General features: G+C 36.9%; 1 protein-coding gene across 1 annotated transcript in view; it reads right to left on the reverse strand.

The window, feature by feature from the left end:
- Window positions 1–18,855, reverse strand: part of MTX2 (metaxin 2) — a 44,170-nt gene that overhangs the window by 12,529 nt on the left and 12,786 nt on the right. Inside the window, exons 2-4 of the mRNA XM_087708637.1 lie at window positions 15,294–15,341; window positions 14,267–14,313; window positions 395–467 (exon numbers count right to left, since the gene is read on the reverse strand). Of these exons, the coding sequence (XP_087564763.1) occupies window positions 395–467; window positions 14,267–14,313; window positions 15,294–15,341 (168 nt within the window). The remainder of the gene's footprint in view (window positions 1–394; window positions 468–14,266; window positions 14,314–15,293; window positions 15,342–18,855) is intronic.

Raw genomic sequence — 18,855 nt, forward strand, 5'->3', positions numbered from 1 at the left:
CATTCTGAGAGCTCAATTCTGTAAAGTAATCTTTGTTAGAGTATTAAAGGAAAAAGCTGCTCAAAGGTAGAATGTAAGAAAGAAGACAGGTCATCTCTTCTCATCTAATGTTAAAACCAGACTCTTCCATCTACTTCCATCCTGACCGAGGCAGTTCACATTTAACACACACAGAAGTGTTAGCGGTATGTTTACCTTGGCCTTACAACACTACCGTTTAATACAGTTTAATGATGAAAAGGTATTTATTTCTGTTTCTTGCAAGAAAAAAAAATCTGTAGCATAACAAGAAACAAGCTACTGCATCGTGCAGTAACTCCAACTGATCTCCAATATGAGATACTGTTGCCATAGTTTCCAAGCGAGGTGTAGTGTAAATGATTGGTACACTTACCAGATGGGGACATATATTCTGCATTTGCCCTACAAACCACCTGGACTGGCAGATTGCACATTTGTAAAAAAGCCTGAAAATAAAGAAGAGTAAATTAAAATTTTCCACATTATACAAATACATTTTTAAAAAATATTTGTAATTTTAAGCCACAAGAAATATTCCTTTTGTTTATAATTATTTTCCAAAACAGATAACTGGGAGAACTATACTTCTAGGTGCTAGCTTCTAACACTGCACTTATCACAAATTCATCACTCTGGGCACAACTATAAATGAACAGAGAATTAAGCAATCTGAAATATACAGCATCTCCATTTTCTTGTACTTTACTGTGATAACCTCTCTCTAAAAAAGTAACTGCATCAAAAAAAAAAACTTTACATTCCGTTTTGGCAATAATGATAATTGTAGTTTTAAAATGAATTGATGAAACTTTCTGCAATAATTCCAATTTTTCATGGAGATCAGCCGACAAATTAAAGTATAGCCCACTTCACATTTTTAAAAAGATGCCATTCTTTTGTCCTTCTGTTAACTTTAATCAACCATAAAATTAAAAATAAAATACAATTTTTAAAAATTACACATATGCATACTGCTTAGAGTGGGGCTGGATAATAATCAACAGCCCCAGGCCTGCCGGAACAGCCAGGTCTTCGTAGCTTTACGAAGGCTGGAAGAGTAGTAAGGGTCCGGATCTCTACGGGGAGATAATTCCATTATGCAGACCTGAGTTGACTGAAAAATAAATCTTGGCTCTTCTAATGGACTAGAAACTTAGGAACTTAAACTGTGGGTAAGGATCTCCCTAGAAGACATCTCTGTTTAGAAATTTCTCACTCCTAAAAAAGCAAAAGTCTTAAGGTATTTGAACCCCTAAACAAGTCAGATCTGTAAACAAACAAGAGTGGTTTACTTCCCAAACATATCAAAGCTAGACTAGTCAAATAGGCTTTGTGGCTATACCTGAAAATGAAGAACAGTGGGCAGCAATGATAAAAGCATTGCTCCCTAATAAACCTTTTGCTTTGATTTTTCAGGTTCTTCCACAACAGAATACACATTCCAGACAAGCAAAATTTCCATAAACCAATTCCCACAAAACAACATGAAGAGGGGAGATTCCCATAAAGTATGAAGAAAGATTCCAAGCTGAGATATTTTGAGTAATAACAAGGCTTCTCTGGAATTGCATATTATTAATCTTATAAATAAATCAAAGCCAGTCCTAGCAGTATTATAATAATTAATATTTAAAATATGGCTGTAGAGAATGTCAATATGCAGACACTGAAGGGGATCTGCATTTTCTTTCATTAAAAAATGACAAGTGGAAAAAAGTGGAAATTATACAACATGAACTAATGCACAAAATATTCCAGTTTTCCTATCAAGCGGTGGCAGATGCTGTAAATTGCACCGTCTGTCTAAAATTATAAATAAAAATGGTCCAATATCATTCTTGGAATGATAGAGTATATGCCTAATGCAGTTATGATAATAGTCACATTTGTAGTTTAACATAAATTAAGAGTTTAATTGTATTTGTGACTACTTTAAACAAAGTAACATGTTCTTTTGTACCTGCAAATGTAATTTATTGCAAAGCCAGGTTCATTTTCCAGAACAATCAGTTTTATACTACCCTGGAATGCTGCTGTAATGTAATTCCTGCAGCAGAATGTGTGAAGAGTACATTCGCTGGTACCACAGAGGAGGCTTTGAAGATAAATGAAGATGCTATTCATTCAGGAGTAATTTCATCTTAGAACCATATGAAAGATGTTTCACTCAGACACGGTGGATGCCTGGCTTGGGATTTCAGTCTATTTTCAGCTCCGGTGTAATGTTGTTAAATCGATTATGTTGATACTGTATTTCTAATCATGAAGAATTTCAGCTATTATTCTACTTAAAGAATGGATTGTCAGACTGGCATTATACTGTTAGGTCTCTCTCCGGTTTACAACACAATTACAGTTTCAAATCACAAACTGAAATTATAAATTCACAATAAAAGAAATACAAATCAGATAGTCTGCAGCAGTCTTTTTTTTTAATCATTTAGAGAAAAATGATCCTTTTTCTCACTATAAAGAACTAATGAGCTTCCAATGCATCATGAGTGTTTCTTTCAGGTTTTACTCCAATTGTGTTTATCTTTCTATGTTATGTTTATGCTTGGTGACCAAACTCCATCATCTTTCTTCATATACATACGTACTACAACTTGAAGAGCTATATGCAGGGGTGGGTTGCTAATCCCGTTCCAACCGGTTCGGTTGGAACGGGGCCGGCGGCGTCCTCGTGCATGCGTGCAGTTCGCGCATGCGTCTTAGCGCCTGCGTGATGCTCCAGCTGCTTGCGGAGACTCGCGCAGGCGCTGTATGTGCCATCCAGCTGCTCGCGGAGACTCGCACAGGCTCTGTATGTGCCATGCACCTGCGTGAAAGCGCAGAAGCCTTCAAAGACCGGTAAGGAGCGTGGGTGTGCGGGTGGGCCCTTCGCCGTTCCCGGAAGTTACTTACTTCTGGGTTCGCCGACCAACCGGTTCGCGGGGACCGCCGCGAACCGGTTGAAACCCACCCCTGGCTATATGGGATATATTATCACTTACTTTAATTACTATATTTACATCACCAAACCATGAGGGAACACTGTCTGCTGCTCCCTATTCAATTTTAACAAGGGTACAGGTTCAGACATCCCAGGAATGCGTGATATCATACTACACTTACTGCTAATTAAATACATTTCAATATATTGACTTAAATTTAATTTGGTCTAGTCCATGCTAATGCCTTTACAGTGCTGGCATATCATACAAAGGATGTTACATCATTTAACTCCCCAAAACGTTTAGCAACCTTCCATTAAAACACTAAGTTTACAAAGCTACTGACATTGTTACTTTCTGTGTACATTGTATTATTTTTCCATTCTTTCCAAAGATGAAGCAGTGAAATCTCTTTCTGGATATTTGTTTCACTGAAAGCTGGAAAGCAACTGAGATGAAGTAAGTAAGTAATTAAGTGTGTGTGTGTGTGTGTGTGTGCGCGCGCGCGTGCGTGCGTGTACGTACACACACATACACACACAAACACATACACACGGCACAAAATAATTTATCTAAAGGGGAGAAAATAATTTCTGCCCGAATAGTGATCTGAGTCAGATTCATAATAAAGCAATCAGCACGTCTTTATAATCTCTACAATCCTGAGAATATTTATCACAAAAAATTACCATTCCAGTCCCAAAAAATAGGAAATAGAATATATCAAACAACAAATCCTAAAATTCCAAGTGTTTGAAACCTATACCTGCATATCCTGACTAGAAAAATATCAGGAATGATTTTACAGGATTCTCCTCTCCCCCCCCCCTTTTATTTCTCGGCAGGAAGACATTAAAAAAAAAGGAAGGATAAAGTATTAACAGTCTTCTTAAAAAAACGGAGTGAAGAAAGAACCTACAGAGAAAAACAGTAACCACAGACGTTGACCATCTCACTGACTCACTTGGTCTTCTTTCTGGATAGATTCAGAGAGAATTTAATGTATCAGATTTTTATCTCATTGCTCCTGTCTTAAGTTTCTTCAATTTTATTTCTGCAACAATTTGTAAATTCTCTATTAAAAACCACATCTCAGAATATACACATTGTTTCCCCCAAAAAACCTTTGGTGTTTCATACCATATACGTCACAGATAAACCTATCTGAGGATAAACTGACCCTCAAAATTGCAACCAAAATACATCTACCATGAACTACCCAACTGTCATATTTAAAATGGAATCTGTTTTAGAAAACAAACTTTCTTGATAGAAAATATAAAAACAAATGAAGTCCTTCAGAATTTGCTGGAAAACCATACAAAAAGTATCAAAATATTTTTTTTAAAAATCCCCATCTTCATCATCTGCTTATTCAAAAAGATTTTCAGATTCTTCCCTTGTAATACAGCATCATCTCTATCATCCTCACCTTCATCTGCTCTGCCACCTACATACATTGCATCATCTTCTGTTCCATCCAGGGCATTGTCGATACCATACTTGAAACATGAACAGTGAACCATATTCAAAGAAATATTTTCCATCCATTTTGCTATCAGCTCTATATTTGGTTTTTTAAAATGTCTCTCTTCCTTTAACTTGGCCATGCCAAATAGAGTTTTTTTTAGAGTTTTATTAGTATTTGTAGGCCGCCCTTTTCCCTGAGGGGACTCAGGGCGGCTCACACAAAACCGGGAAGGGGGAATACAGACATTAAGATAGAAACATATAATAAAATAGTAGGCAACATACATTCATCATTCGGGAGGGGTAACTATCCTTATCCCCAGGCCTGACGGGCGAGCCAGTTCTCCAAGGCTATGCGGAAGGCTTGGACGGTGGAGAGGGTACGAATCTCCACGGGGAGCTCGTTCCAAAGGGTCGGGGCTACTGCTGAGAAGGCCCTCCTCCTTGTAGTTGCCAGCCGACACTGGCTGGCCGATGGGATACGGAGGAGGCCTAATCTATGGGATCTTATTGGTCGCAGGGATGTAATTGGCAGAAGGCGGTCTCTCAAGTATCCAGATCCACTGCCATGTAGGGCTTTATGGGTGACTAATAGCACCTTGAAGCGCATCCGGAGATTGACAGGTAGCCAGCGCAGCTCGCGGAGGATAGGTGTTATGCGGGTGAATCGGGGTGCACCCGCAATCACTCGCGCGGCTGCGTTCTGCACTAGCTGAAGTCGGCGGATGCTCCTCAAGGGCAGCCCCATGTAGAGCACATTGCAGTATTCCAGCCTAGAGGTCACAAGGGCCCGAGTGACTGTTGTGAGAGCCTCCCGATTCAGGTAGGGTCGCAACTGGCGCACCAGGCGAACCTGGGCGAATGCCCCCCTGGTCACAGCCGTTAAGTGGTGGTCAAATGACAGCTGTGGATCCAGGAGGACTCCCAAGTTGCGAACCCTCTGCAACATGTACTCTAACATGTCCCAGATGAGAAGGGGTGGTTTCTTTTTGAAAACAGGACCAAGCCATTTCTTCCAAACCTTCTCAAGCCACAGGTCTTATACCATTCTTGTCCATGCAACGTTTTCCATAGGGGCACACTATATATATATCCCTCTCACATAGAGAGAGGGAGGGAGGGAGGGAGGGAGGGAGGGAGGGAGGGAGAGAGAGAGAGAGAGAGAGAGAGATTTTGCTTGCCTTCTTTGGGAGCTTTTTTCACTTAAAAATAATATCTGGATAGCTCTTAGTTCCACTTGCTAAACATGAAAGAATCACAGTAAAATTATTCTTTTAATTTCCAAATGACCGAACAAAAATTGTTTTTTACCAATACTTGTCAACTGTAATTGAACTGCCATGAGTTTTGACCATATTTCTAATGTCACCAAGTTATCACCTATGATGCTTAAAAGTTGTTCAAGATTTTTTTTTTAAAGAAAACAATCTTCTCTTCAAGAATTCCAGGTAGCCCTTGAAAAACTTTATTTCACTATCTTAAGCAAAGTCTGCATCTAATCATGAATTTGGAACACCAGCCAAAAGAAAAACAAAAATCTACCAGGCCCTCAGCCTCATATTTTTCAGACTTCACCATCTTAAGTGTTCCCAGACCAACATTGGTCCAGGTAGCAAGTGTGCAAGACCAAAGACGCTCCCCATTGGTATGCCTTCTTCCAATTTGATTTATCTTCTCAACTAGCTTTCGTCTAGGACATCTTCAAGGCAGCTTTAGAAACCTGTATTATATTTAATTATTAGAAGATTAGATGTCATCATTCATGTAATGTGCCTTCACACTTGTAAAGAAAAAAGACTACACTGAACCAAAATCAAATGACATAAAAATGTAGTGTCCTCTAACATAAAGTGAAAAATTCAAAATGCTTCTTCTTTCAGTGAAAAAAATTATTTAAGAGTCAACCCATTAAATTATATTCTGTCTCAAAGAAACTCAGGAGAAAGAAGGGACGCTGTTAATTTACAGAAGAGCATTCTAAGAATAAGGATAGAGCCTAAATTTTGTTAGTATGAATTTTCAAAACTCTCTCCTTCAACCTACCTAAAAAGGTACAATTATATCCAATACTCTCTTTCTGCCAATCAGTAACATATGGCAGAAAAGTTTTTTCCCCACCTACACCTCTGTATAACCATAAATCTCCTCTAGAGAGCTGAATATCTCTGAATTGGGGGGGGGGCACAGAAGGGACTAAAGGAGAAATAATTTACAAGTACAACTTCACTTCAAATCCATTAACACTGCAATCCCATACAGCTCTAACTGAAAGAAAGCTTTCAGGTTAGCACATAAAGGATTGTAACTAATTATCAGTGTGGGAAATGCTGCTTTAATCTACTTACATTAGACAATTAAAGAAATAATACGTATTCTTTGGCAATGTGATTCTTACCCTACTGGGCCTGTCTATATTTGTTATTGACAGAAAGCCAATAGTTGCAGAAAAGCACAGAATAGGTTGAAATGTTCATTTTTGTGATATAAATAGAAGGAAGTAAATTGAGTATACAGTTATTATAGGTTAACAGAAGGCATCTATATCATGGATAGTACAGATTTCCAAGGCTAATGTTGTAAATGTTCTAAAACACAATATGCAATAACACTATCTTATTCAGTTTCAGCCTTAATGAAGGTCAGATTATTATCGGTGCTCTGAACTTACAATACAAAAAGAAAGAACCATTGCTGGCAAGAACTTTAAATAATGCTTTGATTATATGCTATCAGGCCAGCATCAATTCTTAGCAATCACATAGATAGGCCTTCTCCATCAGTCCCAATCTGGCCCTTCAGATCTCCCTAATGACCCTTCAGTACAATTATACCTCTGCAATCAAATCCACCCATTTTGCTACTGACTGTCCTCTTTTTTCCCCATTCCCTCTGCGTTTTCCAGCACTATAGAATTCTCTAGACAACTAGATCTTCTTCACATAATGGCAATATGATAATTTGAACCTAGTCATTTGTGAATTGGGTATGAGCTCTGAACTGATTTGTTTTAAGATTCATTTGTTTGTCTTCTTTGGGTATCCATGATATTTGCAAGAGCTTTCTCCAATAATCAAAGTTCAAAAGCATCGTTACTGCTTCTCTCCTGCTTCTACAAAGTCCTGACTTTGCTTCCACAAGGTATCACAAGCAAAGTCATTGCCTACACAATTTTAAACTTCATGGGTCTTAATACATCCCAACATCGTTTCCAGGGAGTTTACTGATAGTCCGCCAAACACTAGTCTGCAACTTATTTCGTGACTGCCAATTCCTCTACTGTTAATAGTCAATTACAAAATACAGAAGCTATCCACCCTTTCAATATCTTGTCAGTTCTAAGGTTTGTGCTGCAGCTGACATTAATTTGATCTTCTCTGCATTGAATTATAGAGATTTTTTTCATTGTGCCCTTTGACTTTCATTGCTAGAGCTCACAGATCATTTGCATTTTCAGCTATCAGAACAGTGTCAACAGTTCTGTTTCTTTCTCCAGTTTTAAAATCACACCAATCTTTTTTTCCCATCTAGCTTCCTTCAATATATATTCAGCACATATACTTGAACAAATGAATGAGAGCATACAGTCTTGTCTTATTGGTTTGTTGATCTGGAATCAGTCTTTTAACCAAGTTCTTTCCTATGTGTATGTTTTGCATGTGGACAATGAGATGTTTTGGGATTTCCATTTTCCTGAGAACATTCCACAGACTAATATAGTCTATACAATGAAGATCTTTCTATAATAAATGAAGTACTGTCCATGATAATTTACTTCTGGTATTTTTTTCATTTTGTCAATTATAAAGCATGCATCAGCAATAATGTTTCTTGTTTCACAGCCTTTCCCGAACCCAGCTTGAACAGCAGCATTTCCCTTTCAATATAAGCCTCTGCAATATTTTCCCAACAAATGTGTGAAATTAAAGCTATCATACAACAGCTTGCATGCCAGTTAAGTCTCCTTTCTTTGACATTGGTATGTAAACTTAACTCTTCCAATCTGTTGGCCATTGCGTCATTCTCTAGATTTGTTGGAGTAAAGGTTAGAACCTTTACTGGTTCTTCTATTAATCACCATAATTCTATAGCTCTTCCATTAATTCATGCAGCCTTCCAACTTGGTTATGACCGGTGCTGATTTAACCACAATGCTTACAATATAATTGTAAAACATTACAATATAGAAATTGAAACAGAATTCAGAGCATAGAAGACAGTAACTTTAAATACTTTAAGAGAACAATTAACATAAAAGATTTGTAAGCAGTTACCAGGCACAATCTGAAATGGAAGAAAGGCTCTCTCAATTCTACCCCACCCCCCGGCCACCGCCACTGCCGCCCATTTTATGATCAGGCTGGGCTTCAACAATTTCAGCAACAGGTTCTCTGCCCAGTTGCTGGGTGGGCATGGCCATCATGGGCATGGCCATTATGGGCTTGCCTAGTCGGTCTCCTGCACCATGGCGGGAGGAGCATTTTTGTCATCCCCAGGCTCCAGAGGCTTTCCTCAAGCCTCTGGGAGGATGAAAACTGCCTCCCCTGGGCTCCGGAGGCCTTCCAGGAGGCCTATTTTTTCCTTCTCCAAGCCTCCATGCAGGCACTTACCTCACATTCAAAACGTGTTGAGGGAGACTCCTGAGAGGGAAGGAGCCAGCCAGGAGAGGTTCTCCAAACCAGTCATAATGTTAGTTAGGGGTTCTCCCAAACCTGGGCAAACCTGTAGCAGCCCATCCCTGGTTATGATGGATTCCCCAATGGCTGTGGGACTCAGTGAATGCTGACATTACAATAGGTGCAGGTTTTCAATGTTCCTGAGAATTACAAGCCATAAAAGGTTGTAAATGTCTAAACCACCATCTTGGGCTTGGAAATAAACTGGTGAAAGTCTCCCCAATTTGCAGAAAGTTCCCGTTATATATCTCAATCAGAAACGTGTTGGCCACATTTTTATCCAATTACTGTTGCTAAATCATCTTTAAATAATTAAATGGTTTCAACCATATAAACAAAATAGTGTACTGTGAAAACAAAATCTTTATAAAGCAGAGAACCACTATCAAAATTACAAAAAAACAAGGAATTCATAATCATAACACAACCTAAGTATTATTAAGTACTGTTTAATAATAGTTACTGCAGTAACTGTACAAGTAGGCATAACTTCTATATTTCTTATTACAGATTATTCTAAACTGATAACATCACCTTACATCAAAGAAAATTGTTCCATAAAGTTTAAAATCAGATATCTTTTGAAGTCATATTTATATAGTCATGGCCACTATCTGCTGTCACGCAAAGAATATTGAAAAAAGATGATTTTAATATATTATGGTTAATTTATCATTTAAGTGACATGTGTAAAACAGAATTGATATACACAAAATTCTCCTCTGAAAGGAACTTTGATTTTAACTATTTGTGATAATGATGATTAAAGGTTTCTTGGTAGAAATGCAGGAATATCATTTCAAATATATTAGTACTATCAGTTATTTACCAAGAATTTTTAAAAACCCATTCTATAACAAAATACACACGGGGTCATTTCTACTACAGGGAGTACTTCTTCTCACCTGCTCTAGGATATCCCCATTTACCCCTTTCCTACCATCTACTGAGAAGTTGTCCCCCCAAAATCAGGAATTTCTAGGGATCGTCTCTCAGAAATGTGGGACTATCAAGATAGGAAACCGAATTATTATTGTTCATTACAATGAGATGCAGTGGTTAGAGTGCAGTACTGCAGGCTACTTCTGGAGACTGCCAGCTGCCTGCAGTTTGGCAGATCGAATCTCACCGGCTCAAGGTTGACTCAGCCTTCCATTCTTTCAAGGTGGATAAAATGAGGACCCAAATTGTTGGTAACAATAGGCAGACTCTGTAAACCACTTAGAGAGGGCTGTAAAAGCACTCTAAAGTGGTATATAAGTCTAAGTGCTATTACTATTGTTATTACATAATACTTTCTTCAGATGCAGAAAGAACATCATTTCTAATGATGGTGCAACATCATGGATTGCAAGCATTATTTGAATCAGTGATGTGTGTATTATTTATAGTGCAATCTGTTACAATCTTGTACTCAAAATGAGCCCCATTGTATCCAAACTAGCTTCTGAATAGGATTAGAGTGCTACAGTTACAACATTATCTTTTATAAATATTCTTTTGGACTTTTCAGTTTTCATTTGGTTCCTATTTCATCCTTTATTAATATAGCAAATGCAAACTTTTACAAACCACAATAAAATGCTAACTTGAAAGTATTTTTTTTCCTATCCTGGAATATTATTCCATGAAAGCTTCAATTAATTTTTTTTAACGTAAGCCTACTCATATTTATTCAATGGTAAATTCCAATGGAATTACATTAAATTTATTCCCAGTATGTGGTATAGGACTGAATCCTAAATTCCTTTATAATGGTTCTGCACAACTTTGAAGACTTAAAGTTGATTTTCTTGGACATTCTAATAAATTTTGAATTTCAAATTGCTCCTGTCAAATTTGTACTCATCCTGAAAAATGCTTATGCGTATTGTTTTTCAGTATGATTTAATCCTACAATATCTTCTGTTCTAAATAAATAGGAAAAGGGATTTAACGTGCTAAAAGTTATTCAAAAGCAATCCTAAACTCTCACTGATCCTGTTGGATACTGTTCATATCTCTTTTTTCTTGTACCAGCAAAAAAAATTTTTGTCACTCTAATGTACAGATAGTTGGTTACAATAGTCCTTAACCATACAGTTGCAGTTCTCTCAGAAACCTCCAAGAAGCTAGGGGATTCAGGTTCTAATTCTCCATTTTACTAAATATGACCTCCCTTTAGCAATCCTAACTGCTATAGTCCTCACTTGCTGACCATTTATTCAATGACTATACAATGGTGCTGAATGAAGAAACTTACAACGAGTCCTCAATGTTGCAGCCGCTGCAGTCAGATAATCGCAATTGAGACAGCTGGCAATCAAGCGACCATTTTTAATGATTTAATTTCTTTATTATTCTTTATTATTGTTACAAATAAGGCAGCATACCTAATACACCTTCCTCACAAAGTTCTCACCCACAACAATCTTGTGAGATGAATTGGGCTGAGAGAGAATGACTGGCCCAAAGGCACCCAATTCAGCTTTCATACCTAAGGCAAGACTAGAACTCACAATCTCCTGATTTTTTAGACTGGTGTTTTAACCACTAGACCAAACTTATCGCCATGACCCACAGAGATCACCATCATATTCCCACAGTGTGACTTCAAGCCAGCGCCTAACAAGCAAAGTCAATGGGGAAGCCAGCAGAAAGTTGCAGTCATGCGACATTGTGCTCAACGACCCATTGTGACTCACTTAACAAATGCAGCCAGAACTGACTAATTGATTTTGTTAAGTCAGGGAGTCACAATATTTTATTTTTTACTTTCAACTGTGTCACTTAGGAATGGAGTTGCTGATCCTAAATACTGTCTGTATTTCAAACTTCAAACAAGTATGAGTTGCCACATACTTTATTTATTCACAAGAAAATGACATCGACCATTCTTTATTCCGTAGTCCTTAGAACAGGCAATTTGTTTTTGATGCATGACTTCACATATTCTTGTAAATAATGCAATATTGGCATTATTATTGGTACCCCTTAAAAGGTAGAACACAATATTGGATTTTAATCTCTCAAGCAAACTACTTTCTTTAATTAGCATGATTTTGAATTTCTTAATTTGAATTTCTTAATACCCATTATCTGAATATAAATGCAAAGCATTGCACGTTGAGGGGAAAAAAAGATCCTAACCTCCCATATATGAATACTGATCAAAAAAACAGATGTTGCATTGGTGAATAATCTACTCAATGCAATGAGAAAGGTAAACATGATAAAGGAATTTAAGAAAGGAATGAGAAACTGAATTGCAAAAATGCTCTTCTGCAAACATTGTTATATTTGCATACAACATATATGTACATTTTTGGTCACAACATCACAAATAGGATATAGAAAAGGGCAGAGAAAGAACAATGAAAATGATAAAAGACAAATAGTACTCTGTATGAAAGAATTACCGTATTTTTCGGAGTATAAGACGCACCTTTTTCCCTCAAAAAAGAGGGTGAAAATCTGGGTGCATCTTATACCCTGAATACAGCCTTTTTGGCTGACTGAAACCCCGTCTCCTTTGCAAAAATGGATGTGCAGAGGGTTTGGGAGGCTTGCTCCTGAGGGCTGGGGAGCGCAAAAATGAACAAAATTGGGCCGTTTTTGCTTGTTTCCCCCCCCCCCCCAGGACCACTCTAAGAGCCTCCCAAAGCTCTACATCCCCCCCCCTTTTTTTTGCAAAAAACAAGGCATGCAGAGGATTTGGAAGGCCAGCATAGTGCAGAAACGTTTTTTAAAAATTTATCTCTTCAAAATCATGATGCGTCTTATACTCCGGTGCGTCTTATAGTCCGAAAAATACGGTATATATGTAGCTTTTTGTGTGTTATATTTTAAATATAAGTAGAAAAAGGAAAAGTTGATAGAAATTTAGAAAGTTGTGCAAAATATATATAAAACATTTATTGGAAGTTTTTCTTTCTTCTTAAAATAGTAAACCACAGGTATGATACAGGGGGACAAAAAGAAGCCCAAATTCACAAATACAAGGAGACATTTCCCCTGGTTTTATTTAAATGATTTCCACTTTAAGATCAGTTTCTAAATAAATGATGGCAGCCAAATTTGCTACTCTTTGAGTACTGTGATTAGAAACTAAGCCTTCTTTTGAGATAGTTTCTAATCATGGTACTCAAAACTGGTTGCAAATGAAAATAAGAGGAAATCTTTCTACTGTTACTGATCCAATAAAGCTGTATGGTGAAAGATTCGGGAGGTTAAAAGTTTTACATACATACTTCTACACACAGCATGTAAGCAATTCTCTGAAAAATGTTACGAAATATAGTAATGCCCATCAACTCCAACAGCTTTAAACTTCATAGAAAATAAAGCTAAGGACAGCTATTAGACTAGATGATTCTATATGAGTGTCAAGACAGACAATCTTCTAAAACATTAACAAAGCCAGTAGGAAGGCTTCTGGTTTGACATCTGATTACATTATGTTACACTACAGTTATGGAAGCAAATTTGGAACAGACTCTAATTCCAGAGAACTCTAAAATTATTCAAAAAAAAGTATGACACATATTTTTGATGTATGCATGATTTTTTTCAAGGTACACTATAAATCTAAAGAAAGATACCATGGTTTGATAAATCAACTGAATCAAATAATTAAAGTAACATATCCTTTAATGTATCTTTTAAACCAACAACGTATCCTTTCTCAGGCTTAGAAAGTTGTTTATGCTTTAATGAACATGAGAGAGGACCTGCCCTCACGAGAAGTCCAAAGCAATTCTGAATCTTTTTTGAAGATTCAGAATCTTTGTGCCAGGCCTACTCTTTTCACATTCTGGCAGATGGAAGATATAACCTGCAATACATCAGGCATAATATAGCACTGGACTATCTTGCATCTCGTACCTAGTCTAAAACCAATATATATTATTGTGCATTATTAAAATTTGAAAGAAAATTGACAAGACTAAGGGGTAGAAATGATCTTGAAAAAAATGTTTTATATTTCTATTACCTTACTGGAAGATAACATACCAGAGCCAATCTGGAACAGACATACTGGTGTCTATCAAACAGGAACTGAGAGCAACAAAGAGGTGCAAAATTTAATTCATATCAACAAAGCATGGGTTAATAAAGCTGTTGGAGGATGGGGACCATTTCTTCCAGGTAATATTAGCAACCACAAAATAAGAAAACGATTATAGTTACCTGAACAGCAAGACAGGCGGCATTATCAGAAAGCAAAATCTGTTCCTCTATAAAATAAAATGCAGTATAATTATTTAAAATAATGGTTCTTTCCTCTGCCGATAATTGCACATCATTATGAGTACAAAAATAAATGGTATACAAACACACAGAGGCAAACTGTTTTAACACAAATCACACGCCCCATTACATTAATGCCACTTTACAAAACCTGAGGCCAGAAGTCCCATAAACATTTCTCCTGATGTGTCCTATAATTTGTCCTATTGCCCCAACAGTTAAAGAATCCCTAACAAAAGATATGTCCTAAGGTTTTCTGTTTCATTATAGGCAAAAAAAAATTAATAATCACTCATTTCCTAATAGAAATAAAACCCACAACTTCATAATTCTTCTTGCTAAAAAGTAAAAGCATTCATAAACCTATGAAAAAAACCCAGCTTGCAGTTAATATTGCAGACTTTGTCTAGGTCTGTCACACAAAAGAAAGATGACAAGTACACAGCAATAAAAATTCCATGCTTAGAAGACTAAGGCTGCTACCTATTAGTCTTCATTACTTTGCAGTCTTCTGACAACTGTAGCAGGCTGCTGAGCCCCAAATGGGGGCCATAATGTGATCTGATGATATATGAAGAGCTGCTAAAGGGAGCCTGAACCATCCTAGCCTATACATTTTAACAGTTCCTTTTTATCGAGAGCCCACTTTACCACAAGACTTCAAAAATCTGCTGCCTCAGCTATTGGTGCAGTAAATCTGCCAACTGGGCCTGCAAACCACATCATTTTACACTGCCTACAGCAGCCAGTATAATGAGTCAATAATAAACCAAGGACCTTATAGGCCATGAATAGCAGGTTTATATTGGCAAATACAAGTTTACACAATCCTCTGACCAGATAAGCATCATAAAGGATTCCCTTTTCAACAAGGCCTCTCCTGCCCTTCACCCCCACCAGGGCTCACTTTAATTATAAGGATGCATATTTAATGAATAAAATTTAGCTGAGAAAATAAAATACACACCTTTCAATGGCTGATAGAGCACAGCATTCTGAGGCCAAGGTTCAGCAGCTATAGGAAGGGATAAAAAAAAACACCACAATTTATAAGGTAAGCATTTGTTATTGCTTTTATATCAGATTTTCTCTCAATTTAGATTGATAAGGCAGATTCCTCTGCTTAATAGCTTTACCCTAATTTATTATTTTTTTAAGAAAGATAAAAACAGAAAGTAACATTTAAGGTTAGAAGATGAAGAATTTTTTTTTAAAGCCAAAAGTATCAAGAGAAAAAATAAAGAAAAAAATAAAAATGACTTCTGGTTTTTCTTTTACAATCATGAGTGTAAATTTAAACTGACCTCTTACTCTATTCCAACATATCTACCATCTGTTATTTTCTAATCATCAAACCGATATATTACAATTTAATTTCTTTCAAAGTCAAACAGGGTTTCCCATTGGCATTCATGAAAACCAGTGTGTTTTCTCTAATTAAAGCTATTTTGCCACCTCAGCAAGCTCCATCATATTCATCGTCCCTCTTCAAAATCTTTCCATCTTTGTACATATAAAAGTCTTGCTGCTGTTATCGTATAGAAAAACAAAGTTCTATGAGTTTTTCCCCAACTTACTGTCAATCAATCCCCAAAGAAAAAAGTCTGGCTTCACTTGCATATTAATCTTTAAAATCCTCAAAATTAATGTCTGTATTTGAATCATTTCTTTTTAGCTTTTACATGTCTACTAAGCAAGATAAAAAAATCCCCTCTTGTTCACATTTCCAGTATAAATTTGAAGCATGTTTACATTTTAGGCAATTTTTTCCAATGGAAAATACCAACAAAACTTGAAGTTGATGTCAACGAATAGATTCCTTTCCCACAGTACAGCTTTGGAAGAGACACTTTTCTCAGGAAACTAACACAAAGGGAAAGGATAATTTCTCTCTTCAAATGGCTGCAATGCTTATAATTATTACAGGCACGTTCAATTTCTTTTTGCAAAAAAAACCCAGCAGCTTAAATGCAAACTTTGGCTCTAAGTTTAAATCTGAATTAGTAAATAAAGATGTTGCAATGTTTTTTTAGGAGAGAGTGAACTATACAAATAACTGGAGGCGAAGAGCTTCAAAGATAAGGTGCTGCCAAAGAAAATGGATGGAGGTATGAGACAATAGATGCAATCTTTACGCTAACCAAGAGATTTGAATCAAAAAAACCTGCAGAGCTCTAGAATGAGCATAAAAGATACAAGGAAGTTAAATCAGGAGTAATAAAGCAAAAATATTTAGAAGAAATACTATTTAAATGAACAAGCAGAAAAAGAGGCTGATCAAACAATGGGAAAAAAGAAGGAAAAAAAGAAAGAGGCTGCTATGTAGAGGCAAGAATGGAAACTGCAAGAATAAATAATATATGTATCAGTTTTTAGATTGCATACTCTTTCCCCAACCTAGTGTCCTCAATGTTTGATTACAATTCACACTATTATAAACTAAGAATGATGGAGTTGTTGTTGAATACATATGGAGAGTCATTGAGACAAGCACTGGCACACCTAAGTTTAATTTTTTTTAAAAAAAAGCTAATACATATTTCAGTAAATAAAAATATATATGTATATTAATGTGAATATCATTTTGAAAGAGTGACTCAAAAATAAGCAATGAAAAATTGTATAAGAATAACATTCCAATTTTCATATCTCTGCTAAGGGTAACAAATTCCCTACAAATGTTAAAGCAACAGTATCCCTTTTCAAAAAGGGATATTTTTCTTTGCCAAAAAACCCCAAAACCAATCACTAAGGAGATAGATGGAAAGAAAAACCTAATATAGCAATTGAGAGCCAGTCAACAAGCCTGCTTGTTAAAAATCCCAGAAACTGCCATATATCTTAGCTGCCACACTCCTGCTCTAAAATTTCTCTAACTGTAAGGAGCATTTTACCATGATAAAGCTTTTCTATGCTGCACATTTGTGACATCTGTAATGTGTAATTTGCGGAATAGTCTATGACCATGATGGCGAACCTATGGCACGCAGAATCCTTTTTGCGAGCACACAAGCTGTCATCTAGCTCAGCTCCACCGCGCATGCATGCACACCTCCTGCCGGCCAGCTGATTTTTGGGTCTTTGCTGCATATGCACGGAGGGGGACACACATACGTGGTTCATGCATGGATCCACAGGGGAACAGGTGGGAGTTGCACACACATGCATGGAGTCAGGGCGCATGCAGGGGGTCACGTGTGCATGTATGGGGCGGTGAGGGGAGTGCAGGGGGGAACATGCACAGGGGCAGGGCATGTGGGGGTGCACATTGCCTTATGGGTGTGCGCATGCACTTTCGGCACGTAATGACAAAAAGGTTAGCCATCACTGGTCTATGGTGTGTGAAAGAAAAGGGGGGGGAAGTAATACTTAATATTATCTAAAGAATGGTGGAGGTGAAAGGATTTTTGTAGGATCCATTCTGCAATTTATACAGACAAGGAAAAATTCAGAAAGCTAGGATGTTTATGTTAGCAAACAGGTAGCAACCATTTTATTTATTTATCAATTTAAATTCCACCACAAGAGAAAGCTATTGGGATTATATGGTCTATAACCAAAGGTTGCTGGGAAGGGAGATGAAGATACTTTTAACAAAAAAACAGAGCCCTCTTTACAAACCATTGCAAGCAACATATTGTTTTTACTCTCTATCGACCTTCTTATGCTGGCCCTTTCCAGATCTACAGAACTTTTGACAATTCCCATCATCTCCAGCAATCCAATCCCAAACATCTAGAAAATATCAAGATAGAGAATATTGCTATCTGCAAATTTAAAGAGGAAACACGGGAACCAAGATTTTCATGATGAGAATATGTCTCTGATTTATTATTCGAAGTATGACTACACAGAGTTGAACGTGGTATCAGTAGTTCTGACATGCCAACCCTGCCAGGCACAGTGTTCTTGCAGTTTGGCATGACAATGTTGACTTGTCCATAGAAAGAAAATGTGCATAAAGATAAATCAAAATACCATTCAGCATACACTAGTCACAGATAGGAGAGATATACAATTATTGTAGTTGATAAAATGTAAATGATTTGCTAAACCTATTTACCACAGCTGGTGCTTTTTGCAACGATTCCATCAGTAAAAATTAAGAATGCTGATTCTCTGCATGACCTTGGAACCACAGTAACAAAAATGCTTGACAGCTTTGTAATTGTATGCCACTTTACCAGTGAACTAAAATTATTTTTGCGCAGGAGTTAGATGGGGCTGTAAGATATGTAAATGATATGTTGCTGTTGTTCTGTCATTTCCAATTCTTTGTGACTTATTCAATGTCATGTCATTTGGATATTTCAGGATCAGGATATCACTGGAGCCCAGTTTGGATTTTTCACCTTGTTTTGATTGTGTTTATTTTTTAAATGTTTTTACTTTGCAACTTTTATTGCAAACTGTTATATGTATGTTTATGTTTTTATGCTTGTTCATTGATCAATGTTATTCAATTAAGATTGACAGTTATATGAACGTGAATAATAAATGCCTATTAATGTTCTGAGTTCTCATAAGCT

The sequence above is a fragment of the Thamnophis sirtalis genome, unplaced genomic scaffold (assembly GCF_051295495.1).
Source record: "Thamnophis sirtalis isolate CommonGarterSnake01/CBP01778 unplaced genomic scaffold, rThaSir2_p1.2 scaffold_1, whole genome shotgun sequence".
Taxonomy (NCBI): domain Eukaryota; kingdom Metazoa; phylum Chordata; class Lepidosauria; order Squamata; family Natricidae; genus Thamnophis; species Thamnophis sirtalis.